The 27,838-nt window shown below is 36.4% G+C and overlaps 3 protein-coding genes across 25 annotated transcripts in view; all 3 read right to left on the bottom strand.

The window, feature by feature from the left end:
• The window catches only part of exu (maternal protein exuperantia), an 11,713-nt gene extending 9,438 nt beyond the window's left edge, over positions 1-2,275 (bottom strand). For all 17 annotated transcript variants that reach the window (XR_013876942.1, XR_013876950.1, XR_013876941.1 and 14 more), the window contains exons 1-3: positions 2,144-2,275; positions 1,521-1,613; positions 1,115-1,209 (exon numbers count right to left, since the gene is read on the bottom strand). Coding sequence is in view for 2 of the 17 variants with exons in the window: in XM_080151397.1 (XP_080007523.1) it covers positions 1,115-1,209; positions 1,521-1,613; positions 2,144-2,275 (320 nt within the window). In the remaining 15 variants the exon portion in view is untranslated. The remainder of the gene's footprint in view (positions 1-1,114; positions 1,210-1,520; positions 1,614-2,143) is intronic.
• Positions 2,236-23,448, bottom strand: Ars2 (arsenic resistance protein 2). Of its 6 annotated transcripts, none has more exons than XR_013876937.1 (21): positions 23,306-23,448; positions 22,569-22,879; positions 22,114-22,196; positions 21,373-21,471; positions 20,838-20,936; positions 20,090-20,158; positions 14,639-14,824; positions 13,154-13,288; positions 12,555-12,624; positions 11,681-11,844; positions 10,885-11,162; positions 10,331-10,464; positions 9,204-9,364; positions 7,931-8,025; positions 7,264-7,340; positions 6,667-6,739; positions 6,155-6,243; positions 5,442-5,597; positions 4,020-4,536; positions 3,700-3,852; positions 2,236-3,335 (listed from the first exon to the last, which is right to left on the bottom strand). XR_013876937.1 is itself a non-coding variant. In XM_080151394.1 (19 exons), the coding sequence occupies exons 1-19, from the start codon at positions 23,368-23,370 to the stop codon at positions 4,250-4,252; spliced, it is 2,631 nt and encodes an 876-aa protein (XP_080007520.1). In that variant the 5' UTR covers positions 23,371-23,448; the 3' UTR covers positions 3,999-4,249. The 6 variants fall into 6 exon arrangements, 1 of the variants encoding a protein (XP_080007520.1); XR_013876939.1 differs by having other exon boundaries at positions 2,236-3,329; XR_013876936.1 differs by having other exon boundaries at positions 2,236-3,852.
• On the bottom strand, positions 23,384-27,838 carry LOC145312196 (speckle-type POZ protein B-like). Of its 2 annotated transcripts, XM_080151399.1 has the most exons (4): positions 27,681-27,838; positions 27,007-27,165; positions 26,300-26,446; positions 23,384-25,915 (listed from the first exon to the last, which is right to left on the bottom strand). In XM_080151399.1, exons 1-4 carry the CDS (start codon positions 27,737-27,739, stop codon positions 25,135-25,137), a joined length of 1,146 nt encoding a protein of 381 aa, XP_080007525.1. In that variant the 5' UTR covers positions 27,740-27,838; the 3' UTR covers positions 23,384-25,134. The 2 variants fall into 2 exon arrangements, with proteins under 2 accessions (XP_080007525.1, XP_080007526.1); XM_080151400.1 differs by lacking the exons at positions 27,007-27,165; positions 27,681-27,838 and adding an exon at positions 26,887-26,946.

The raw sequence follows: 27,838 nt of genomic DNA, 5'->3' as shown, positions 1-27,838 counted from the left end.
TGGGGGGCACTGAACCCGTCACCCCAGGGTCACCAAATATAAAGTCTAGTCGGCCCACAATGCTGAATTTTCACCAAGTGAAAGTCTTGTGTCATTATCTCTTATGAGAAAAAAGTTATTAATTAATCAAAATTTCAAAATGTGATTTTTTGATGGATTTCTTTGATGAAATGACACGCTGGTCAATTTTTAGGCCATTTTTTGCGGTTTTTGGTCCGCCATGCCCAAACGGTTTGAGATAATCTCACGGGACCTTTTGCCCAACCTAAGTCTGGTTATTTGTGAGGTCTAGGAAAAAAAACAGACTTACGCAAAAGATTATAATAATAATCTTTACACAGAAAAATGGCACAAGGTGAGGGTTTGAGGGGGCAAAATGAGCCGACCAGCGATTTTTGACGGCGCGTGGCGACGTCGTGCTTCATCAAATCCGGGATTTTTTTTTCTTAGACCTCACAAATAACCAGACTTAGGATGGGCAAAAGGTCCCGTGAGATTATCTCAAACCGTTTGGGCGTGGCAGGCCGAAAATCGCAAAAAATGGCTTAAAAATTGACCAGCGTGTCATTTCATCAAAGAAATCCATCAAAAAATCACATTTTGAAATTTTGATTAATTAATAACTTTTTTCTCATAAGAGATAATGACACAAGACTTTCACTTAGTGAAAATTCAGCATTGTGGGCCGACTAGACTTTATATTTGGTGACCCTGGGGTGACGGGTTCAGTGCCCCCCACACCCACGAAGTGGGCATACTTTTGAAAATCACATTTTTTCAGTTTTCCCCCTTAAAGTAGGAGAAGGAGTCGTTTTAGAGACTTCAAGCATCTCTTTGATGTTGAACAACTTTTTGAGGCGGACATTTCTTTACTTATGTTTGATTCGCCTCCGGCTGACCGTTTAGCCGTTATTCGCCGCCGAAGGCATGATTTTAGGCGAAAAATCACGGCCGGTTTTGGCCGGATCAGGCTCAAATTTTGCATAGAGTCATCCTTTGGTATTCCCCACAGTTGATACTTGATCTGGCAAGATCCCAGAAAAGTGTGGTATATCTACCCCCCCCACCATTTAGCAGGAGATCCCATGCAGAATAAACACCCCTGATTATTTACCTAGCAGAGAAGCTGAGATTTCTATGGGGCATTATGTACTGCGAGTACATCTCATTATCCTTTTCATCAACTTTCTCTTCAGCGCCATTCTCCTTCTAAAATATAAAAATGAAAATCTCATATTAATATTGATAATGGGTCCCAATAAAGGAATAAGACAATGTCCGATACATTAATGTAAATCCCCATTGATGAGACACAAAATCACCCCTTCTGTAGATACCTAACAAATAATGATTGAAACGTTGTAATACTCAACTTAGTGAATCAAGCATTCAAAATTAAATAAAAGTCTTAAAGTTTTAAGGCGAATGATTCACGAATAAGAAAAATTTAGTACAATACTTTGGGGACTAGTGTAATAAACAACCTATTGTCTCCTCCCTCCCTGCAACCATTACTCTACCTTCTGTTCAGATGTATTTGGCGCATAACATCCAATATGGCAGATCTCATCAATCAGACTTTTTCCAGTTGTCTCAAAGTCATAGATTACCACCTAAAAGAGAAATTTTTGATCAATCATTTGTAGCATGACCGATAGACTTACATAGTAAGTTATAAATTGTATGCACTTTGGAAAGGGGTAACTTAACAGAAAAATCAGCAAAATATCATGAAAAAAGTCTAGAGAATTTTAAAAAGGAGTGATAAAATATGATTGTCGATTAACAGGAAACCTATTATTATAAATTTTTAATACTAGACAATATATTTACCAATTAATTAATGGGACACAAAACAAATACGATGTCCGCAAAATAACAGGCGGTTTCACTTAATGTGCATAGACAAGCACAAAAATCCCCCCTTTTTATAAAAGTTTCATTGAAAATGAAGGAGTGAGGGTTGTTTTGTTTGTTTGTAGGGCCCTTTACAAGGTGGAAAGGGGCAGAAAAAACCTCCCCTATTTTCAATTTATTTCAAAAAAAGGAAGGGGCGTAAGAGGTGGGAAATATTAAATATCAGCTTTTTATCTAATCTCCACCTTAAAAAATAATTACCTAATCTAATTACCAACGATCCTACCTTATAATTGCCCTTGGGCACCTTGCTGTCTCCTTTCATTCCATTCACACCTTCAAGTCCAGACATTTTATACTGATGGTCCGCGTCTAAACTCTGAAAAATAACACACATCAGATTCTGTCGTGGCTGCATGTGGTTGCAAGTAATATTAAATATTGGCAATGGAGTAGAAGTAATATAAATATCGCAATTAATTGAGTTGACAAGAGTTCTCAGAAATCTAAAGGGATAAGACAATGGAAGATAAATTGATGTTAAACAAAATTATTCCTTCTGTAGATTAAGAATTTGGTTTAAAAGATTGAACCAATCAATCAGGATTCTATAAAAGCACCCAACAAATTAGGAAGCGTGTTGATAAAACTTTGGGTATCAGAATGATTTACAGTCCAATGTCCCTTCCCTCCCTTTTAAAAACTAGTATTAGAACAGGGCACAGAAATGTTCAAGTAAAGATTCAAAGGTTAGGTAGGTATCATTTGTAAAAAAAATTAGCTCCTAAAAACATGAGGAATCTACCATACTATTTTTTCTGTTTGTTATTCATAATTCTAGTTTTTTAGGTCAGAGATGTTTTTTTATGAATCTTTTTATGATAAGATTTTCAAAATAACACGATGTACATTTTAAAGTACAATGTGTCAAGTTCAATATTTCCTATGCTAGATAGTTATCTTTAAAAATAAATGCTATAATTTTATATCAAAGTTTCCTTCGATTAAGATGACAAATGTAAACAAATATTATCTAGCAAATATTGAAAATATTCTCTTAATGATTCAAAAACCAGGGATCTAAAGGGATAAGACAATGGCCGATTAATTGATGTAAATACCCAATGATGATACACAAAATTACCCCCTTTTGTAGATTAAAATTGGTGGTTGAAACGTTTGAACAATCAAATTACCGAATCAACCAATTAGAAATTACTTAAGTCTTCAAAATTACAATTAATTAAACGTTATTTTAAAACTTTGGGGACTAGTGTAATAAACAGCTCATTTCCCCTCTATCTTTGTTCAAAATCCCATTTCTGTTACTTGTCTGGACTTGCACTGCACGTCCTAATACAATTACAATCACTGTATATTTAAGATTTTAACTGAATAATTAAAATTGATCACAATTCATAAATATCTGAGGATTTTAGGATACATAGCAAGGATGGTTGCATGCATATTAACTACACCTGATCATTATAAAGGGATAGTTGCATGAAGCGCATTTGATGAGTCTTATCTGATTGCAAGGAAAAGTTACAAGAATGCCGACTAACATATATAACTTCATATTACAATAAATAGCAATCAATTAGGCACCATCGAAATAGTCATCTTGCTGTTTTTGTGAAAACAGGATAGTCAATGAGTCATTTATGTTGAATATATCCAAAAATATGATTTTCAAGATTTGATATTTTTAAAACTACCTTGTAGAAAATTTAAATTCTTTCAAATAGGTATATTTTCTATAGATGTAGTTTAGACTATTAAACAGAAAAAAATATGCAGTTCACTAATTTCAAGTTTAAATGCACTTCGTGCAACTACTACTTTGATGTTTAACATAAAAGAGGTAACTTATTTGCATAATATAACATGTAATTTAATTGGTATAGATCAGAAATTTAAACTGATAAGACAATGGATGATAAATTGGATAAATTGATGTACACCCCCAATGATAATAAAACAAAATTACCCAATCTGTAGAAATAAAAGTTTAGATACTGATAGTCTTAACAAAAAATAAAAGTATCTAAAACTTTTAAGTCAACGAATTAGAGAAAATATTTATAAAACTTTGGGAACAATTTAATATACATTCTTCTGCCCTCCATCCCTGGTAAATATTTAATTCGTGTTATTCTTACTTATTAAAAGTGCATGCAATTGAGACAAAAATAGGTGATACTAGAGTAGTTACTGATCAATGTATTTATAAAATACTGAATTGGAGTGTCTCTTAAATATTAAACAAATCACACAGGATAAAGGCTACTATATCTTTTGTTGTATAGTTGGCAAATACTCAACAGTATATTTTTAACCCTTTTCTTACTGTAAATCACACTTATACATCAAGTGTAACTTAATATCCAGTTTAATAATATTCATCTCCAGGTGCGTCCCAGTCTCTATAAGTAATAACAGGACGGCCGGCAAAAGGATCCAGGTTTCTGGAGCCCCTAGGCGGGGGAGCACCATAAGGATCCCTGCGCGGGGGAGGGCCTCCCCTATAGCCACGCTCCCCTCTGAATTCTCTGTCATAGCCCCCGCCATGACCGCCACCCCCGCCCCCAGATCTGTCCCCGTACACTGGATATTTGGTGGCATCCCTGCTCCGCGGGAAGTCGTCGGGCCGACCACCACCTCCTGAACCCTTGCTTCCTAAATTTTTTCAAAAATTATAATCTCAAAATGACGATAACACTCAGTCATTCATCGCATATTCTAGACAACTTTCTACGGATAGTAAATGAAATACTTTAAGATGAATTCCAGTTTTTTTGAACCCGAGGGGCCAGGTTAACAAAACTAGGATTAATATCATGGTTTTTACTTTTATCATTCGTAAATACGAGGCCTTGCGTGAATTTCCATATGACACAAATTGTATTTTAATTTAAATCAAGTATTTTGAGCGAGACCTACACATTGTTATCAATATAAAAACTAAATTTTTAAGAAATAAGACAATGGCCGATAAATTGATGTACACCCCATTCCCAAATAATGATACCCCTTCAGTAGATTTTAATTAGTGTTGAAACGTTTATACACTTAACTTAGAAGACCAACCAATCAAAAGGGGTAGTTTCACGAAATGCATTTGAACTTAATTTAGTGAACCGCATATTTTATTCTGGTTAAATGGTTAAACTACATTTATATGGCATATATTTGAAAAAATTTCAATTTTCTACCACATAGTTTTTGAAATATCAAGACTTGAAAATCGTCTTTTTAAATTGCATATATCACAAAAAGACAATTTTCAGGTCTTGATATTTTAAAAACTACGTGGTAGAAAATTGAATTTATTTCAAATATATGCTATTTAAATGTAGTTTACCCCATTAACTAAGAAAAAATATGCGGTTCACTAAATTAAGTTCAAATGCATTTTGTGAAACTACCCCTTTAGTAAAAGTCCCCAAAGTTTTAAAGTCAACGAATAATAAAACTTATAACACTTTGGGAACTAGTGTAATATACAGCCCAATGTCTCCTCCCTTCCTCAATTCTCGGTTCCATAGGAACCCCTTTCCAAACAATAAAAACCTAAATCCTACCTGGCTTATTGGTAGGATGTTCTGGAAGCTGGGGCCTGCGCGGATCCTTCAGATAACTGTTGAAAAATTTGACCTCCTTCTTCACCTCGTCCACCTTCTCCCCGTGCTTGTTGAAGATGTGCTTGCGGACAAAGTCAGGACCTTTGAACTTCTTACCTAAAAAAGATTAATTATCAGCAAATTTGGAAAAATAACAATGGCATTTTGAAAACCAACCATTAATTAAACTTTTAGAAGCAGTATTTAATTTAGTCGTTTTAGCTTTCCGCGGATAATAAAATGAAAAGTTATGCTAATTCCAGGCCAAGAAAACAAAGATTAAATTTATTTTTTTACCTTTCATAGAAAAGTGTCGGTAAAACAAAACGATACACGATTTTTAAGTAAGGCTAAATACTGAATTAAATCTCGCGGATATTAGTTTATTATTACTTGGATCTTACACCAAATTATCATGTATTCTAATAAAGTGAAACTAAAATAACGATCACCCCTTCCATCCCCTTTGCCCCATCCACTCCCCTCCTACAGGATGAACGAACTGACCAATAAGTGATATCAATGTTAGCAACCTAAATTGACGATATTTTTTCCCCTATCATAATATCTTCGTATATTCTATATCCATTTTCTTACCAGAGAGAGGACACAGCCACTTGTCTTTAGCAAGTTCTTGAGTGTTGGCTGACACAAACTATATCCATATTACTTACCAGAGAGAGGACACAGCCACTTGTCTTTAGCAAGTTCTTGAGTGTTGGCTGACACAAACTTTTCAACCTCATCTTCTTCGTTCTTTAACCTGTAACAAAGATACCTTGAAATATCATAGGTCACGGAGATGAAGGGATAAGACATTGGCAATGGACGATACATTGATATATAGACCCCCAATTTTGAAAATTAAATGGTGATATTCGAAGATTTCCAAAGTGTAAGGATTTTAAAAAAATCATACATACCATAAACATTAAAAAAATCCTTTTTTCAATATTAAACTATTTCAATAACTTGAAAACCCAAAGCCAGGGATCTAAAGGGATAAGACAATGACAGATAAATTGATGTTCATCCATTTTGAAGATACACAAAATCACCCCTTATGTAGATTGAAATTAGTGATTAAAACATTTTGTTTTAACACTCAACCTAATAAACCAACCAATCAAAAGTCCCCAAAGTTGTTAAGCCAACGAATAAGCGGCGCGGGGTTCCTAACACTTACCCGAGTTTCTGGGCTTCGTCGTCTGTAAGATCTTGTCTGGGTACTAGAAATCCTCCCATTTTCTTTTCAAAGCCTAAAACACAGTGAACATTATAATTTTAACTTTTTTAGGTACGGGAAATTACTGGTAAGAAAGTGTACCTAACGCGTATTAGTAGAAACGGGAAGATATTTTACTATTTCGTTTGCATAAATTATAGGCAATAAATAGTTTTAGAATTTCTTAGGATAGCTATGTATTATTGGATTCAATCATAAATGTAAACATAAATCTTAACCGCTAAAAATTTCTATTTAAGTTAGACGGATTATTGTGTATGATTGCAGGGATCTAAAGAAATAAGACACAGGCCAATAAATTAATGTACATCTCCAATGATAATACATAAAATTACAATTAATGGTTGAAACGTTTGGACACTCAACTTAATGATCCAACCGATCAAAATTCACTAAAAGTCCTGAAAGTTGTCAAACAAACGAACAAGAAAACGCTAGGTATAATAAAACGTTGGGGACTAGAGTAATAAACAGCCCATTGTCCCCTTTCTCTCTGGTATGAGTGACTATCTAGGGTAATAATTCTATAATTAAGACCTGCAATATACTCATCAACTTCATTGTTGGTAACAGTGGCAGTGGGAGGGATTCCACGGGCATGCAATATTCCACATCTAAAAATCAATCCTCATATTAAAGTAACAGGATGTGTATCTATTTGTTTGTCTGTCTGTTATTCTATACCGAAGGATCTCGCTAACCACTGAACCTAAATGGTTCTCCTTTTTATGGTAGCTGCTCATAGGTCCTGGGAGGGTTTATAACTATTTTGGGGAGGGTACCACCACCCTCCCAAGAGAAATCCTAGAAAATCGTTATCGGCCAGTGTTATAGTTTAATCTTTTTAAATATAAAAAAAATGGTATCAAATTCAACCCCCCCCCCTCAAGTGCCCCAAAAGGCCTACAGGGCCGTAGCCGCTAGTAATTTGTAAAAGCACATGAGCTTTTCTTAATTTACACATGTTAGAGTCGTCCTATCGATTCTAAACAATGTATAATAGATATTTCTGTGACGAGAAAGTATAATATTTGAAGAGTAGTAACTCTATGAATATTAAAAATACGCCAGAACGTTCTTGTGTATGTACATGTAACTCTATGGGTATTATCGCCTATAAAAAAAATCAAGTAGGTATGATAGTTATATTCCTCGAAGTTTTAAGTTAAAACTATAATTGATAGTGGTTTTTGTTTGTTAATACCTGTTTGGCATTTCATCTTCATTTGGATATTCAGAATGGTTGTAGAAATCAACACTATGAACTATTCTTAAATACAGAATCATCTTATCCAGAACCTAAATATTTGGATATTCAGAATGATTGTAGATATCAACACTATGAACTATTCTCATATATAGAATCATCTTATCCAGAACCTAAATATTTGGATATTCAGAATGATTGTAGATATCAACACTATAAACTATTCTCATATATAGAATCATCTTATCCAGAACCTAAATATTTGGATATTCAGAATGATTGTAGATATCAACACTATTAACTATTCTTAGATATAGAATCATCTTATCCAGAACCTAAATATTTGGATATTCAGAATTATTGTAGATATCAACACTATAAACTATTCTCATATATAGAATCATCTTATCCAGAACCTAAATATTTGGATATTCAGAATGATTGTAGAAATCAACACTATGAACTATTCTTAAATAAATACAGAATCATCTTATCCAGAACCTAAATATTTGGATATTCAGAATGGTTGTAGAAATCAACACTATGAACTATTCTTAAATACAGAATCATCTTATCCAGAACCTAAATATTTGGATATTCAGAATAATTGTAGATATCAACACTATAAACTATTCTCATATATAGAATCATCTTATCCAGAACCTAAATATTTGGATATTCAGAATGATTGTAGATATCAACACTATTAACTATTCTTAGATATAGAATCATCTTATCCAGAACCTAAATATTTGGATATTCAGAATTATTGTAGATATCAACACTATAAACTATTCTCATATATAGAATCATCTTATCCAGAACCTAAATATTTGGATATTCAGAATGATTGTAGAAATCAACACTATGAACTATTCTTAAATAAATACAGAATCATCTTATCCAGAACCTAAATATTTGGATATTCAGAATAATTGTAGATATCAACACTATGAACTATTCTCAGATAAAGAATCATCTTAGCCATAACCTAAATATTTGGATATTCAGAATTGTTGTAGATATCAACACTATGAACTATTCTTAAATACAGAATCATCTTATCCAGAACCTAAATATTTGGATATTCAGAATTGTTGTAGATATCAACACTATGAACTCAACTATTCTCAGATAAAGAATCATCTTATCCAGAACCTAAATATTTGAATTGCTTCTCATACCTGGAGATACTAACCCCATGCAGTCCCTCATCCCCATTCTCCGCCCTTCTCTATTGTCTTATCCCTTAATATCCCTGAAAATTCACCTGAATTAGCTCTTCATCTCTGGATATATTAACCCCCTGCTGACCCTCATCCCCATCCTCTCCTCCCTCCCCCCTGCCCAGCAGCTCCTCCTCCTCTGCACTGGCCTCCTCGATCAAGTAGTCTGTGATGTTCTCCAACAACGGGTTCGAACTTGATAACCCTAGAATAAATAAGTAGATAAATGAAAAAAAAAGTAATTAAGGTAATGAATGGTATTTCTAAGCTGATACTACCCAGGGAGGGAGGGGATATTAGACTGTAAATTTACTGGTACCCAACATTTTATTAACACGTTACCTTGTTCGTTGGTTTAAAAAATTTGGGTACTTTGATTGAATTTTTTTTTGTTAGTTCTAAACTAGTACCTACGAGTCCAAACTTTTGGATTAATAGTTTTGATGAACAGAGGGGGTAATTTTGTATCATAATTGGGGATGTATGTATTTAAATTTTTCGTCCATTAGGATCACTGGACATGACTTTTTTGCAACTGTACAACACACTTTAATTCGTCAAAAATCATTAAGTGGTATACTGTCATTTCTACAAATAGCAAAAATACACTTAACGTGTTTTTAAAAGCGAAGCTTTTCTATAATTAGGGTCGGTCCGTACGTCCGTCCGTCCGTCACAGAGAGATAGCTTTTTTCGTCAATTTAGGCATGTTAGAATTGTCCTATCGATTTTAAACTTTGCATGGTGATTCCTTTAGTAGTAAGGTACGATTTAGAAAGCGTAGAAACTCTATAATCATTACAAGAATGACCGTACGTCCATTTTAAACATGTTGATTTTTTTACTTTTTTAACAACAAAGTATGTGATCTAATCATCCGATTGATCTGATTTTTAGTATATTGATTCCTGGGACAACAAAATACAATGTACAACTCTATAATCATATCCTAAAAATGTAAGTATGTCCATAAACATTATCCTGTGTCAAGCAGTTTTTCAACAAATTTACTTAAAATTTTGCATCGACTCTTATACATTTATATTCTGATTATTCAGTTCTGACACTATATAAGTGTTAATGCCCGTTTGTCCTACCGTTTCAGTGCTTCGCTTTTATGGATGTTGTCACTCGAATTGTTTTTTTTTCAACTAACACAAAAAAAACTTACCAACTGTGTCGTCAGTTTTCTCTTTCTGCCAGAGACCCCACTTGGTATCAAGGTTGGTTATGATCTTAGCCGCCAGCTTTATATCATTCCTCACAACCTTCTTGTCACAGGTCAAGCCTGGCACAGTTCGGATCCTGCAAAAAAAAGATCTGTTAGATTTTGGTACCTCATCAATTAGTAACATGTAGATTTACTTACAGAAGATAAACCTTAAACAAAATAAGTTTTAATGAAAACGTATGTCTTTTTGAAATAAAAAGATTAGGTACATATATTGATTTTTGTAAACGCATACAACCCTCTTAGAACACCTTCATAATAGTTGCTAATAATTAAATACAAAAAAATCTAAATCTGACAAAAAAAAATGGCCAAGATAAGCAAAATTTCATAGAAACACACACACGTACGTACATTCTATTACTTTGGAAGATATAAAATTAATAACATAGAATGACTTATATTATTTTCTTATATCTTATTTTTTTTTTTTTATTTTTTTTTTAGCCAAAGCGGCATAAAAAAAACAACAATAATATATCAAATAAAATTACCTTCTGGTAAGATCTCTGTTAACAATAGGCCCCAACTCACAATCCTTCAACCGAATATTATTCAAGTTGAAGCAAATATCTTTGATCTTAACATCTCGGCGGAAGGTGACCCAGCCGCGGCGAAACCAGCGTCTGTCCGGCGCCGGATCGGCGATACTGGCGCGCAGAAAGCCGTCGTACCGTTTGCACATGGCCTCCACCTCGCTCTTGGTGATGGTGGGTGACAGGTTGCGCAGGAAGATGGACATGGTCTTGTGCAAACTGCGCGGCTTCTCTTTCTAATAAATAATCAAATGTTAAGTTAGGATCCTAATCCATATTAAAAATAACAGAATATATGTCTGTCTCGTGTCTGTTGTAAAGAATCTCGCAATCCGCTGAGCCGACATGGTATTCTATTTAGGTGAAGCTTCTCATAGGTCCAGAAAAGGAATGTAACTATTAAAATTTTGGAAGAGTACCCCTACCCCCCTACCAAAAAAAGTACTTCAGTAAAAAAAATAGGTGTAGAGGGAATTCTGTCATTATGCACTCTGAGAGAAAACACAAGATTGACCAACAACTGGTTCTTAGCCGTACTAAAAAATCATGTATAGTATTTTACTAAATCCGATTTTCTACGAATATAAAATGTATAATCATAATATTTTGTTAGCCCGTGCCTTCGGCCTCTCAGGGCAATTAAAAACTAGTTTTAATCTTATACCTAATTGTGCATTTTTATGTCCGGGGAAAGCTGTTTATAATACGATGCGATAAATAACTAATAGCTTTTCTGCTGATTACATTGACTTACTTGAGGGACATCTTTCTCAGCATCAGAATCTTCATCACTGGAACCTTTGGCTGAGGCATCTTCTTTCTCTTTCTCGTCATTCTTATTGCTAGTCTCATCCTCACTGTCAGGATCTTCCTTACCTGACATCTCATTATCATCTCCCTTCTCCTCAGATTTCTCCTGAGTTTGTGGATATATTAAATTCAATGCTATCAGGGATTCTAAAGGGATAAGACATTGGCCGATAAATGGATATACGTCCCGAATGATAATACACAAAATTATACCTACTGCAGATTAAAATTAGTGGTTAAAATGTTTGAACACTCAACTTAATGATCCAACCAATCTAAATTCACTCGAGTCCCCAAGTTGTTACTCCAACGAATAAGAAAAAGCTATTATAAAGTTTTGGGGACTAGAGTAATAAACAGTCCGTTGTTCCCTCTCTCTCGGCATAGCTGCAGTAAATCTAATGAATAAAATTTCCTAATCAGCGAACTTAAAGAATAAGATAGCATACAATAAAGGGAGTCTTTTTTTGCGTATTTTCCGTAAAGTTGTATTCTACCGTTTAGTCAAATATGTTTATTAAGAACACTTTGACTTAATAAGAGCACTTGACAAAACAATACCACACAACTTTACGGAAAACACGCAAAAAAATTACCCTCTTTATACGATAAAGAAAATTTTTAATCAAAAAGTTTAGATACTAGTACTATGATCCAACCAAAGAAACATTAATAAAAATACTCTTATGTTTGTAACACTTTGGGTACCAGAATAATTTAGAGTCTAGAACTAAAAATCATTAAGGTCGGTATTAATTTCAGCAATATAAATCAAGGATTAATATTCTTTTAACTGAATTGTAATTATATCCATTCCTTAGAGGATTCTTTATCTTCAGACTCTCCTTCCTCTTTGTCTTCTTCCTTGGACTCATCCATACTTGTCTCCTTAGAAAAGGGGATCTTTCCCAACTTTTTTTTTTGAAATTCAAGTAGTGCAGTTGCATTTATTATGCCATTTGGTGAAAAAACCCTGATGTAAAAATTTGAACAATTTTGGTCAAGCATTTTGCCACTTTGAAAATTCTTTGTATTGAAACTATGGCTACTAAGTGCTCCCAGAAAATATCTTGAGGAGTAGAATCAGGAACTATTGTCTGTTTTAAAATATATTGCTCTAAGCCTTATATTTTACTGAAAAACAACTATTTTTAGGTTTTTTGTCAGAATTACCTAGCTTTTTTAGAGTTTTTTTTCGTGATTTTCTCAGGCTAGAAACGATATATTTTGAAACAGACAAAAGTTGCTGATTCTACTCCTCGAGACCTTTTCTGGGAACACCAAGAAGCCATGGTTCTGATGAAATTTCAAGATGAAATTACTGGACAAAAAAGTATTTTTTCAACAAGAGGTATAATAAAAAAATGCAACTGAACTACTTGAATTTTTAAAAAAAGTCGGGGAAAAAATCCTCCACCTTTGATTTGTCCAAGTCTTTTTCATCTGCCTTGTCCTCTCCCTCCTCTTTAGGCTGAGTAGTCATGTCGTCGAGGAACTCTTTGGCCTTCTCTAACAGACGAGCATTCTCTTCATCGTCTAGCTTTTCCGCTGGCTACAAAAAAAAAAAAAAAAATTGTGTTGACTAACAGGAAGGAAGGGAACAATGGATTGTTTATTACACTAGTCTCCAAAGTTTTATAATAACGTTTTCTTATCTATTTGACTTAACACCTTTGGGGACTTTAGTGAATCCTGCTTGCTTGGTTTATTGAGTGTTCAAACGTTTTAACTACTAAGAGAGGCAGGGTTTCGGATCCGCATTGATTTTATGCGGATCCGGATCCGGATCCGGATCCTCAAAATTTGGTCAGTGCGGATCCGGATCTTTGACAATAAAAATAAAATCACCAAATTTTTCAAAAAAATTAATTCTTCAATTCGAAGTCAAAAATACTTTTAATTTTCAAGTCTGAACCTAAACCTTAAAGATTGGCTCTCATCAAGAGAATGTGTGAGATTTTATATAAATTTAGGTAGATTTTTCCATTTTTTCCGCATTTTTTGGAGTCTAAGGATCCGGATCCGGATCCGCATTTTTTTTGCGGATCCGGATCCGGATCCTTGGACTCAAAATATGCGGATCCTTGCGGATCCGGATCCGGATCCGGATCCGGATCCGAAACCCTGAAGAGAGGGGTAGGTTTCAGGTAGAATCCGTACCTAAAGGTGTGTGTTTTAAGGCTTAAAAATGAACGACAATATTCACTAAATGTGTGTATTTCTTATTGAAAAGAACTAAAGACAATTTTTTTTAAGTTAACATAAATTTTTATCGTTCTACTACTGTTTTTTACTTATAACACATAACCTTTACGGATTTTACCAGAAACCTATCCCTCTCTTTTAATTGACAGATAGGGTAATTTTGTGTAACATCATTGCTGCTGTACATCAATTTATTGGCATTGCCTTATCCCTGGTTGACTAGGTAGACGGACTATCCTTGTCTCATTTGGTATATAAACAAGGTACAGGGATCTTAAAGGATAAGACAATGGACGATGAATTAATATACATTCCCAATGATAATGGACAAAATTATCCCTTCTGTAAATTACAATTATTAGTTTAAAAGTTGGAACATTTCTAGTTTAAAACCAACCAACCGATCAAAATTAAAAAAATAAAATTCTAAGTTTTTAAGCAAACTTATGAGAGATTAGGTACGTTTATAAAACTTAGCTAAAATGTCCTGATAGTATAAGAGAGATGTATGGAACTAAAGAGCAATACTTAGGTTCAGGGATATATGTCTTTATCAGGTACCAGAGAAACTTTTTCATTTGTAATCTATTTTAGTTTAAGGTAAAAGTCAATAAAATGAAAACAGAAAAATAGATGAGGATTCAAACTGGATTTATTAAAATATCTTATTAAAACAAGAAAATATTGAATGTGTTACCTCTGCAGTTTTATCCCTCTTCCTTTTTCTACTCTTCTCCTCCTTTTCTCCATCCTTCTCCTTTGCTTTCTCCTTGTCCTTGTTGGTCTCCTTGCTAGTTTCCGTTTCATCTTCATCTGGTTGGTCCAGAACAGTCAGATCAAAGTCTGTGCCACCCTCAAGCTTGATCACAACTGAGTCTAAAACCTGAATAAACAAGGATGAATATTTCCATAACAAATGAATTGCAGACAAGACAATTTTCCACGATTATTAAAATAAAAGTCATAAAATGTTCTATTATTCCAAGCATTCAGCCCCTCGGGGATAACAAAACTGGTTTTAATCTGATAACTTTTCATTTTAATATCCAAGGAAAGCTGTTTATAATATGATGTGATAAATTAATAGCTATTCTGACACTTATAAGCTAGGGTAAGGCGGGGGAAGTTTCGGTAAGGGGCTATTTTCGGTAATTTCGACATACCTTCATAAAATGACCTTTATCTCCATGTTCCTTTTAAATGACAGAAAAAAACTTGTTCCTTATTAAATTACCTACAAAAAAGTATAAAATGAAAATTTTGTGAGATAAATATTAAGGGTACTTATTGGGTCTCAAAGTCGGACGAAAAAATTTATTTTTTCAAAAATATTTTAGCAGGCGTGTAAAGATTGACCTGCACAAAAATTGGTAAGACCTAGAACTGATCCGTAAAAACCTTTTTAACTTTAAAATCGAGTTAATATTTTTTTCAAATTTGACAAAAGTTGGCACCGGGGTAAATTTCGGTAATTTCAAAAGAAATTAAAATTCAACTTTTAAGGTCATGTTTTCATGTTTTCTTTGGTTGTTGTTGTTGTATTGGCTGCTCATAGTCCATTTTCGTGTCCAGGGTCGTCATCAGTAGGTGGGGGAGGGGAGGCTTATGGGGGGGGCTCTGGAGGGGGGCGTTGAAGAGGAGGGAGGCTGGTGAAACTTGGGTGTGATGATAGGAAGGCAGCTACAAGGGCGGGATTATGCCAGAGGTCAATGGGATTAAGGTTGGTGGGGTTATTAGGGCAGGAAAAGAGGTGTTGGACAGTTTCAGGGGTGGGATTGTTGGGGCAGGATGGGCAGTTGGGTGAAAGAGAAGCGTTGATGGAATGCAGGTAACTTTGGAGCTTAGGACAATAATTGGATCTCAATTGGGAGAGGATGGTTCTGTAGTGCCTAGGAAGTTGGATCTCAGAGGGGTTGATGTTGGGAGGGGCGTGGTTAAGGACAGGATTAGGGGGATAGGAATTGATTGCTTGGGTAACTGTAGAGGTGTGGAGTTGGGAGATGGTGGATTTGTAATTTGCAGGGAGGAGAGTGTTCTCAGGGGTGAGAAAAGGTTGGAGGGTCGGGAGGAACATGGATTGGAGGGTGGATTTTTTGGATCTAGGACCAGGAGGGGTTGTGACATTGGGGAAGGATGGGTGGGAAGGGCGGAGGGAGGAGGCCAGGTACTGGGAGCATAAAAGGGAAAGGTGGTTCCGTACTGGTAGGATTTTAGTTTCTTGGTGGAGGTGGCTAATGGGGGATTTTTTGGTGGAACCAGTACAGATGCGGAGGGCTTGGTTTTGGAGGACTTGGAGTTTATCAATGTTGTTTTTGGAGGTGTTGGGAAACCAGACAGGACAGGCATAGGTGGTGATGGGGCGGAGGAGGGTGTTGTAGGTGGTGAGGAGGGTCTCCTTCTGGTGGCCCCATTTGGTGCCAGCCAGACATTTAAGGATTCTGAGGCAGGAGGAAATTTTAGAGGAAATGGTGGAGACATGGGAACTGAAATTGAAAAAGGTGTCAAAGGTAACTCCAAGGATTTTAGGGGTTTTCTCAAGGGGGAATGTGGAGCCGTTAATTTGGACTTGAGGATGGAGGTTGGATTGGTGTTTGCGGTCAGGAGTGAAAAGGGTGACAGTGGATTTGTTGGGGGCGATGGAGAGGCCATTGGTGGAGGCCCAGTCAGCGATTAAGGAGAGGTGGGAGTTGATGGATTCAACTGACTGGGGGATGTCAGGAGATGAGTGGAAGGAGTTGAGGTCGTCGGCATAGGAGGAGGTGGTGGCGGGGGGGTTGTGGGGGGCATCTGCTATGTAAAAGTTGAAAAGGACGGGGGAAATAACAGAGCCTTGGGGGACACCAGTGTGGACAATTCTGGGGGAGGAGTTGGTGTTTTGGTAGGAGCAGAAGGCCATCCTGCCACGCAGGTAGCAGGATAGCCATCTGATGATGTTTGGATGGAGGTTTGAGGAGGAGATTTTTTGGAGAAGGAGGTGGATTGGGATGCAATCAAAGGCTTTGGAAAGGTCAATGGATGCTACGGTTGTGCGGCTGGGGGGGAGGTTTTGGTTGAAACCGTTAGCAATGGAGGTGGAAAGATTAAGGAGTGAGGATGTGGTAGAGTGGAGGGGTTTGAAGCCATGTTGAGAGGGGTGGGTGGAGAGGGATTGTTTAAGGTATGGGAGAAGGAGGCGTTCAAGGACTTTAGCTGCAGGACAGAGGAGGGAGATTGGGCGGTAGGAGGTGGAAAGGTCAGGGGGTTTACCAGGTTTGAGGAGGGCAATAATTTTGGAGAGCTTCCAAATGGCAGGGATATTAGCAGCGGAAATGGAGAGGTTGAAGAGTTTGGTAAGGTAGGAGATGCCATTTGGACCAAGGTGTTTGAGGTGGAGGATGTTGAGGTGATCAGGACCAAGTGCAGATGAGTTTGAGGAATTTTTAATGGCTTCAAGGACGAGGGCAGGGGTGAAAGGTTGGAAATCTCTGTTGAGGCGGTGGCGGTGTCTAATTTTGCGAATAATTTTTCTGGAGAAAGGGTTGGAGGTGTGGCGGGAGACAGAGGTGAATTGTTTGGTAAAGGATTCAGCAATGTGGGCATGGGAGGTGTGAACTTTGTTGTTGAAGGAAATGGGTTGGTTGGAGGGAGGGGAATTATTTTTGCCAGAAAGGGATTTGAGGAGGGACCAGAATTTGGAAGGGTTGGTTCTATGGTCGGATTTGGAAAGGGTTTCTTGCCATTTTTTGTTGGAGTGTTGGTTAACTATTGAGGAAATTTGTTCATTGAGGATTTGGATTTGAGGATCATGGGGGTTAATTTCTCTTAAGGAGTCTCTTTGCTGGATAAGGGGCTTAGCAGACTGGGGGAGGGAGGGATTGGAGTTTTTGATGAAGCCAGCGGGGACTGTGTGTTTGGAGGCAGTTTGGAGGATTTGGCGGAAAGTGGCTTCACCTTGGGAGCAGGAGGAAGGATCAGGAAGATCTTCAAAGAGGGTTTCAGTTTCAAGGGTGAAGGTGTCCCAGTCTGCTTTACGGAAGTTGTGGAAGGTTTTGACAGGGCGGGGGTTTCTGTTGATTTCAGGGAGGGAGAGGAGGATGGGGAGGTGGTCAGAACGGAGGGTGGTGAGGGTGTGCCAGGAGAAGTCAAGTGCAAGGTGGGCAGAGCATAGGGAAAGGTCGGGGGAGGTAGGTTGGCCGTTGGGGGGGAGACGGGTGGGGGAGTCCTCGTTGAGGAGGCAGAGGCTGCTCTCATTGAGAGCTTCCAGCAGAGCCTCCCCACGATTCATGGCAGATTGGTCAAGGGTTATGGAGTTCCAGGCAGGGTTGTGGGCATTGAAATCACCGACTAGGATAAGGTCATTTGGGTTGTCAAAGAGGAGGTTAAAGTCAGGGGTGTATTGGGGGGGACAGGAGGAATGTGGAGGAAGGTAAAGGTTGATGATTTGTGTAGGAGAGCCATTGCGGGAAATTTGGATACCATCAATCTCTAGGGGGCCATTGGAAAGGTGATTGAGGTCAAGGTGGGTGAAGGGGATGTCATCGGCAATGAGGAAGGCTATTCCTCCACCAGGTCGGTCTTGACGATCCTTCCTGAGAAAGTTATAGCCAGGGAGGGGTTTGGGATTGGATTTGCTGGAGAGTTTGGTTTCTTGGAGGCAGGTGATAGGGATGTTATGGGTAGAAATAAGGTTGTGGAGTTCATCTTGGGTGGTAAGGAGGCCATTACAATTGAATTGAAGGACAAAAGGTTTACCAGGAGGTTTTCGGGGGGCAGGGGTGTTTGGAGGAGGGGGCGGGGGTGAAGGAGGAGCTGAAGGGGAAGGTGGGGGAGACAGGGAGCTAGGTGATGGGAGGGGTGTAGGGGGTGGTAAATTAGGAGAGGGAGGGGGTGAGGTTGGGGGGGAACAGGAAGGGCAGAACCAGAAAGGAGAGTAGTGGGTGGCAGATGGGAGGAGGGAGCATTTGGGGTGGATCCATTGGAGGCAGGAGTTACATTGGAAGGAGCCAGTGGATTTTGTAACACCTAAGGAACAGACTGTACATGGGAATTTAGGACCGCGGGGTTTGGATGGGGGTGTTGGTGGTTGGGGGGCGATAGGTGAAAAGGGAGTTGTTGAGGCAGAAATGCAGGGTGGGCAGGACCAGTTGGAATTGTAATCGGATTTGGATGGAAGGAGGGAACATTTTCTTTGGTCAAATCTATTATTCAATATAGACTTTTTAAAAATTAGGCCTAAATATGAATAGAACAGATATAAAACAAAAAAAATTTTATTTTATTTTTTGAAGCAAATTTTTGCGAGAAAAAAATCAAAATGATTTGTTACGCTTGTTTGGCCGTTTGGCCTTTTTTCATCGATTTTTTTTAGGTTAAAATGTAGTCTAGATTTTTTTGCAAAGATGACACTTTTGCTTCAAATTCGATTATTGAGGTCTATTTTAATCAATTTTCATGTTTTTTGGTCTAAATCTATAGTTCAATGTGAGCTCTTGTAGGATCATGCCTAAAAAGTAATAAAATACGTTTTTATCTTATATTAATTTTAAGTTTTTTTTTTAATTTTTGTAAAAAATCGAAATTTCTCGTCTTTAAAATAATTCATTTTTAACATAGAAGGAATAGTCCGATCCTTATGAAAATTTTTGTGGATAATCCCTATAACCTATACTAATTATGATTATTTATGTTTGACTGGCCGTTTGGCAGTTTTTCATCGATTTTTTTAGGTTGAAAATGATTACCCAAAATTGCCCCCCTGCCGGGTAATTTTCGGTAATTTCTTTGAGTCCAATTTCGACCAACTTCTAAAAGTCCTACGATAACGTCCTTTTAGGACCTGATAGTCCTCTCCGTAAGCTTTCTAGTGGTCTTGGTTTCATTTGAAAATATTAATATTTACCCCATTTAAAAAAAAAACGAAAAAACCCCGAAATTTCCCCCCCCCCCCTTACCCTAATAACTTTAAAATCCGAAGAAAAAGGCGATTATGCACCTGACATAACAGCATACATTTGTAACATTGTTTATTGTTTATTTTGTACAACTCAATTATTATTTTAAAAATATACCCAAATGAGTGAAAACTTTGTGTATCAGTATAAGTTCCAGTTCAAAATCCCCTCAATTTTCCCTAGATAAAAGTCAGCTGCGCTACAAATAAAAATATTACCTTGATCAAGGCATCCTGTTTGTCCCCATCCAAGGTCAGCTCTTTGAACATTCCCTGGTCCATAAATTTCTAAAGAAAAATTAATAAATACATTATTATCTATAACACAAAGTAGAATGATGTCTGTCTGTCTGTCCCTTAAGATCTCAGTACCCACTGAACCGATCGGATTCTACTCTTTAGGGAATATATCTACTGGTCCTGTAGTGGTTTTAGGCTATTTTCTTGGGGGGTGGGACACCCCAAACCCCCTAAAAAAACAAAAAAATCCCCCTCAATTTATTTTTTTCCCGAAAAGTTAGAAAATACCTAGTGGGTGTACCTCCAATTTTTTTTTTCTTATTTTAAATTTTCTTTAATTATCTCATGGCAAAGCCCCTAGAGGCTAGGGGCAAAGATTTGCGATTAAACTCCTATTAGATGAGCACTGATTTTTTGTCTGAATCTTAATATCTCAGAAAATGACATAGCAGCAGTAGGAAAAAATTAATACGCGATTTGGTCCGGTATTCGAACCTTCACCTACCCAATGACGAGCTGATACTTTACGTGCTACACTACATTCGTGGATTTAAATATAACCAATAACAAAGTGCATATAAAAAATGACGTTATACTGGCCTACAATTGGTCAATTAAAATGAATTATATACTGGCCTGCCATTGGTAAGTTAGTCTGTGTATCGGCCTGTTTGTATTGTATGATGCCATTTTTTATATGCAATAAAGAGCTTCACCATTAACCTACCTGAAACACATCCACCCTTTTCATGAGCATATCTTTGAGCTCAGTTTTCCTTTTCGCACTGTCCTCAGGGTGGTATTTCTGCTTAAACCATTCTTCTTCCTAAACAATAAAAAAAAACAAGGATGACAACATACTAAAGAGTTGCAAAGCATAAAAAACATCAATGATGGAAATACGGATAAAGTGGATTGGTTTGGAAGAACAGAGAAAAACTACATGTAACTCCACCCACAGGGTGGGTGGTGACCCTGAGCCGACTTTCAATTGGGTCTTTGAATATCAGCATCGTATTATAAACAGTTTTCCGCGGATATAAAAATATAAAATTATAAGATTAAAACCAGTTTTATTAGACCCGAGATGCCAAAGGCACTTGGTATTAAAAGGTTCTAATCTTATGATTGTTCATTTTTATATTCGTAGAAACTGGATATAATACGGTGCTGTACAAAATCTTTCAGTATGGCTCAGAACCGGTTCTTATCCGCCGGATATAAATCGGTTTCGAAGCCACACAGGAAAGAAAAAAAATTACCTTGTGTGTAACAAAGAACTCATTGAGTTGCTGGCGTTTGAATTCTAGTTTATACTCAGCATACTTCTTTATCCCTTCTTCGTCGGATATAGAATCGTCCTTAACAATCAAAAAATGTATTAAAATTGATGTTCCTTAATAACTAACTCTTTATTATTGACTATTAAAAAAATAATTAACAGTTTCTCTCAATGTGCAAACAAAGAACTCCGGCGCAACACCTTTTTTTTAAAAGTAGTACAAAAAAAAAGGTTATTCAGCCAATTTAGATTAGTCTATTTTGGGTACTGGGTAGTCTCGCAGGGGTTACGTATAGGAAAATGAGATCCCCCTTTCCCCTAATTTCATTTTTTTTTTAAATAAGGAGGAGGGGTGATTTCAGTGCTCGAAAGGCTTTAGGAAAAGTAGCCATGAGGAGAAAACCAACAAACCTTTTAGTCAGAAGAATTTATCTTTATCCCATAACAAGAAGAATTAACCCAGTGCTCGTCAGTGATGAGACATTGGAAGATAAATGGATGAACACCCAATATGATGCTAAACAAAACTACCCCAACCAAAGATTGACATTATTGGTAGAAAAGTTTGAACACTACTCGTTTGGAACCTAACCAATAATAAATAAAGAACTCAAAGTATTTGAGCCGACAAAAGAGATGACGTGGTTTTTACACTTTGGGTACTAGTGTAATCAACAATTCAATGGTGTCCCCCCCCCCCCCTCCATTCCCTGGGACTCACCTGAGTTTGCATAAATGCTTTAAATGACATCATTGCTGGCTGAAAACCTTCGACATCTTCATCCTTGGGCTTGTGGCGGGACCCTGGAAATTTTACAGTTAATCAGGGATCTTAGGGGATAAGACAATAAACGATAAATTGATGTACATCCTTAGCGTTGATAAACATGATATTACTCATTCTTGATTTCCTAATAAATTCTTTAAACACTGATAACTTCAACCAACCAATCCATGAAAGTACCTAAAGTTTTGCAGCCAAAGAATAATAGTTTATAAAACTTTGGGGACTAGTAAATTTAAAAAACAAATCTTCCGCCATGTAGTAAGAGGAATGTTGGTATGTTAATTGTATTTTAAGATTAAGGGATGAGAGACAACCACATATATGAACTAAAATTGGCGGATTTTTTTGTCCAAAAATTGGGTTATTACTGTTCTTAGAAAAAATGATACCTGAATGAGTTCTGGAAGGAGGAGGCCTATCATATTCTCTGTCCATCTCTCTATCATACCCCCCACCCCCATACCCTCCCCTATCATCGTCATTCCAGCCACCACGGATTCTTTTAGGCGGCGGAGACATTTCTTGCCGGCCCCCACGCCGTTCAGGCGAATAACGGCTCATCCGCCGATAGTCACCGGGCGGAGCGTGCCCGTAACTGCCACCTCCGCCTCCCGGTCTAGGGCGGTAGCCGGAGGCATATGTCGGGGGAGGCAATGGGCGCGGCTCCCACCGCTCGTCACTTCCACCTCCCGCATCATACCTAACATGAAAAATTAGATTTTGATAAACAAGAATAAATCACATTCATAACATATAGGTAGGTAGTTTAAGTTGGCAATTTAGAAAAAATTAACTGTATTCAATAAATTCATTTATAAAACTTGTAGGTATAAAAGGAAAATGATGTCTTAGTGTGAGCAGACAAGGATCTCACTAATTGTTGAACTGATAGGATTCTCTTTTACAGTGAAGCTTCCTTAGATCCAGGGAAGGTTATCACCACTGGAAAAAAATCCAACTAATGATAAATACATTTATAATTTAAATATTAAATTTATTATTTGAAGTGGAGGTCCCCCCCCCCCTCCTCTCCCTCAAATGCCCCTAGAGACATCTAGAGACGTAACCGCTGGTACAGAAATAAACAAGTAGACATTTTAAATGCTAATTGACTACAATAACTTACCCGCGTCTTTCACTGTGAAATTTATCTCTGCGTCTGTAGTCCCTATCGTCATCAGAATCACCCATTCTTTATCTAGTCTCTTAACACAAACAGAATTTCATCAAATATTTACATTTCAATTCATACAACAATATAAAAAAAACATTATCATCACAGCTAGAGAATTTTTGGAAAATTTTCTTTAAGGTTTTTTTAAACCAAATTTCATAAGTTTAATTTTAAGTTTTCAGACATTTTATTCACAAAAAAAATAAGATTGAGGAGTAGAAAAAAATCGTCAAATCAAATTAATATCATTATAGGTAGGGTAAGGGGGGGGAAATATCGGTTTTTTTTCGGTTTTTTTGAAAAAAAATGGGGTAAATATTAATATTTTCAAATGAAACCAAGACCAGTAGAAAGCTTACGGAAAGGACTATCAGGTCCTAAAAGGACATTATTCTAGGACTTTTAGAAGTTGGCCGAAATTGACCACAAAAAAGTAACCGATATTTCCCCACCACCGGGGGAAATATCGGTAATTTTTTTCAACCTAAAAAAAATCGATGAAAAACGGCCAAACGGCCAGTCGAACATAAATAATCATAATTAGTATAGGTTATAGGGATTATCCACAAAAAGTTTCATAATGATCGGACTATTCCTTCTATGTTAAAAATGAATTTTTTTGAAAGACGCCAATTTTTGATTTTTTTTTTCGAAATTTTTTTTTTTAAAAACTTAAAATTAATATAAGAAAAAAACGTATTTTATTACTTTTTAGGCCTGATCCTAAAAAAGCTCACATTGAACTATAGATTTAACCAAAAAAACATGAAAATTGATTAAAAATTGACCTCAAAAATTGAATTTGAAGCAAAAGTGTCATCTTTGCAAAAAATCTTGACTACATTTTAACCTTAAAAAAATCGATGAAAAAAGGCCAAACGACCAAACAAGCGTAATAAATCATAATTAGTATAGGTGATTGGGATTAACCACAAAAAAATTCATAAAGATCGGACTATTCCTCCTATGTCAAAAATATTTTTTTTTCAAAGGACCAGAAATTTTGATTTTTTCCTCGCAAAATTTTGATTCAAAAAATAAAATTATTTTTTTTTTTGTTTTTTATCTGTTCTATTCATTTTTAGGCCTAATTCTTAAAAAGTCCATATGGAATAATAGATTTGACAAAAGAAAACATGAAAACATGACCTTAAAAGTTGAATTTTAATTTCTTTTGAAATTACCGATTTTTCCCCCGGCGCCAACTTTGGTCATTTTTGAAAAAAATATTAACCCGATTTTAAAGCTCTCAACGGATTTGGAAAAAGCGGGCAATTTCTAGTTCAAAAAGTTTTTCAGATCAGCTCTAGGTCTTACCAATTTTTGTGTAGGTCGATCTTTACACACCTACTAAAAAATTTTTGGAAAAAAAAAATTTTTCGTCCGACTTTGAGACCCAATAAGTACCCTTAATATTCATCTCACAAAAAATTCATTTTATACTTTTTTGTAGGCATTTTAATAAGGAACAAATTTGCTTTTATGTTTTTTTTCTGTCATTTGAAAGGAACATGGAGAAAAAGGTCATTTAATGAAGGTAGGTCGAAATTACCGAGAATAGCCCCTTACCGAAACTTCCCCCCCCTTACCCTAATATATTTGATAAATTAAAATTGATTAATAATATACAAAATACTAAAATTTTGTGATGTAAAAGTAAAAAAAAGATTAGGATGCAATCAAAGGATTTTTTATATAACAATTCTTTGTTTTATGGGCTTCATAATATCAATAAAAAGAAGTGTCTGAGTTAGGTATACTTTAGTAGAAAGATTTCATTTTTAACTTAGTTTTCTTCTTTTGCTTGCTGAGCCTCTTGCCATAGCCTTAAATAACTCAGCAATAAGATCAGGATACTCTTTGAACTTGTCAATTTCATCAACAAAGTCCACACTATGTTCAACAATAAACTTGACAGCAGCATTCTTGAGTTCTGTTGCGTTGTGCAGGTCAGCCATGAGAAGGCACTCCAGGCTGTTGTCAACACTTAGGTTGGCACTCAGTGTCTCCTCACAGATCTCTTTTAATTCAGATAGTTGATATTTGTCGGCTGCTTCCAAAAGATTTATAGATCTTGTGTTGAGATCCTCAATTTTTCCAGTATACATGTAGTTTAGCATGTCTTTGACAGTGCCGAGGTTGATGTCGATTATTTTCACCTCGTTTCTCTCCGACTCCGCCATGCTGTAGCTGAACATGGCCTCGAAGACCGGGGACCGCGAGGCAAGTATTGCCTTGTGCACAGGAATCCTCACAACTTTCTCCTTGTCGTTGGGATCATTACATATTATTGTCACATCACTGAACTGGCTGTTCTGATACAGTTTGGAAAAGTCAAAGGATAGTTTTTCAAGGCATATTTTGAAGGGGACCTTGGCGCCCTGCTGGGACTTGCCCGACTGCTGCACGTCCTTGCCGTCGATTGTGATCTCGCAGAGGACCGTTAGCTTGTCCTCTGGCATAATTTGGCTGCTCTGGCCCTCCATCTTTAGGAGGCTGTGCGGGATAAATTTGGCTGCAAGCAAACCAAACATAGGTCGCCCAATTTGTGTGTCTGATTCTGTGATAAAATAATGATTATTTTTTTTTCTTTATATGTACCTACATTGTTTTATTTTATTTATTTTTCCTTTAAAAATAATAAATATTCTCATAATTCTTTCTACTGAAATGATCTTTTAATCCAAATTCCATTACCTACAGCTTTGTTATATTTGAGGGTGAGAATCCACAATTCAAATAATATTCCCCAGAAGGAGGGACATAAAATGTTAATTATACAGATTTATAAGACACCTTATCTTATTCGTTGACTTTTGGTATTTACTTAAATTAAATCATAATTAGTTGTCACAAACTAGGAATGCTTCAACTTTTCTACCAATAATTTTATCTACTAGAGAAAGGGTACCTACTGAATGAATTCTAAAAAATATAATCATTCCTTTGATAGATTTTTTCTTGCGGAAAACTTTCTCCCCCGCCTCTGAGACGACGCTGAACTCTATTCTGCCGGAGAAGGTGAATGTGAGAGATCTTGAAACGAGTTCCAACAAAATGCTCACGTGATCTTCATCCTCACTGTCTTTTCCACTTAAAAAAGATTTAAAGGTTAGTTTACATGAAAACTTTACCTAGCCTTTTAAAAAGTGTCCTTTCTGAAACTTAAAATATAAAATTTTAAATCTTTAAATGGCAAAATTACGCAAAATCGCAAGTGTCAAATATAACAAGTGACAAGTGAAAATATAAGGGAAATTTTTATGAAACAAAAAGTTTATCTCAGATGATTGAAAATAGTTTATTTTTGCGAGAAAAGGCAAAAAAAAATCGCGGGAAACGGCGGTTTCGCCGCCGTTTCTTCACAGTTCCATATTGTACCTCTTTCCGCCTTCCCCTAATTATTTACAAACTACCTTGGATAGAGACAAAGCTGCCATTCTAAATCCATCCTGTGAGCAGAAACAATGTACTTATCTGACAGACAGACAGGTAGACAACCTGTTTAATAATCATTATTATTCACAACCTACCTAGGATACAGACAAAGCTGCCATTCTAAATCCATCCTGTGAGCAGAAACAATGTACTTATCTGACAGACAGACAGGTAGACAACCTGTTATTTAATAATCATTATTATTCACAACCTACCTAGGATATAGACAAAGCTGCCATTCTAAATCCATCCCGTGTGCAGAAACATTGAATTTGTCTGACTCGATGTATTCACCGTTTGGCACTCCATTAATTTTTCTGCTGAAGTTTGTTATTGTCCATGCAAAGTCATGGTGAACATCTTCCTCTTTGTCCCTGAAAATACGAAAGTATAATATCAAGGATCTTAAGGAATAGACATTAAATTGATATAAAACCCCAATTATGATAAAAAATCACCCTTCTGTAGATTAAACTAGATCGTCTCAAAGTTGATCTACCGAATAAGATCAAGTAATTATGAAACTTTGGGTACCAGTGAAAGGGTGGTGGTGGGTTATTGCGTCTATAGCTATGACATACCATACATTTTAATTTGGGTGCTACACCCTTAGTTTTAAAGAAAATAATCCCAACTTTTAGGTAGTATCTTTCATAAACAAATAGTGACGGGACCACTAATAAAAAGACATTATTCAGAAATTAACAAAACACCCTAAGACTTACACCTCCCTGACAATTAACATTACTTCTTGTTGTCTACAATACATCCCCCTAAACCCTCTCAGTTCCCTGGCAAAATCCTCTTCAAGCCACTACGTGGATCATTGATTAAACAATGCATGTCGTAGAACTAGCCCCTTAAATATTCTCTCTTAACAAGACCTTACCTGTAGCACCAACTAGCTGTTTCAATCGGAGGTTTCTTTCCCTTCTTATCCTCATCCATTTTCAGAGGCTTTAAACTCCTGGCTGCTTGGTTTCGGACTTCCAGTTTTAATTAATTCGCGATTTTATATGATATTAATAGTATTCATTTTGATTCTGA

This window comes from Acartia tonsa, chromosome 2 (genome assembly GCF_053477335.1).
Source record: "Acartia tonsa isolate MP-2025a chromosome 2, ASM5347733v1, whole genome shotgun sequence".
In the NCBI taxonomy this organism is placed as follows: Eukaryota; Metazoa; Arthropoda; class Copepoda; order Calanoida; family Acartiidae; genus Acartia; species Acartia tonsa.
The sequence above is the reverse complement of the archived record's forward strand: the minus strand, read 5'-3'. Positions and strand labels throughout refer to the sequence as shown.

Coding starts and splice junctions, on each gene's coding strand:
- Ars2 (XM_080151394.1), bottom strand. CDS start 23,370: ATGGGTGATTCTGATGACGATAGGGACTACAGACGCAGAGATAAATTT. Junction 9,365..10,330: donor GAAAACTGACGACACAGTTG/GTAAGTTTTTTT, acceptor TATTTATTCTAG/GGTTATCAAGTTCGAACCCG. Junction 5,598..6,154: donor GTGGCTGTGTCCTCTCTCTG/GTAAGTAATATG, acceptor AATCTTTTTTAG/GTAAGAAGTTCAAAGGTCCT.
- LOC145312196 (XM_080151399.1), bottom strand. CDS start 27,739: ATGGATGAGGATAAGAAGGGAAAGAAACCTCCGATTGAAACAGCTAGT. Junction 27,166..27,680: donor ACAGCTAGTTGGTGCTACAG/GTAAGGTCTTGT, acceptor TCGTATTTTCAG/GGACAAAGAGGAAGATGTTC. Junction 26,447..27,006: donor CAGCTTTGTCTATATCCTAG/GTAGGTTGTGAA, acceptor ATCTTTTTTAAG/TGGAAAAGACAGTGAGGATG.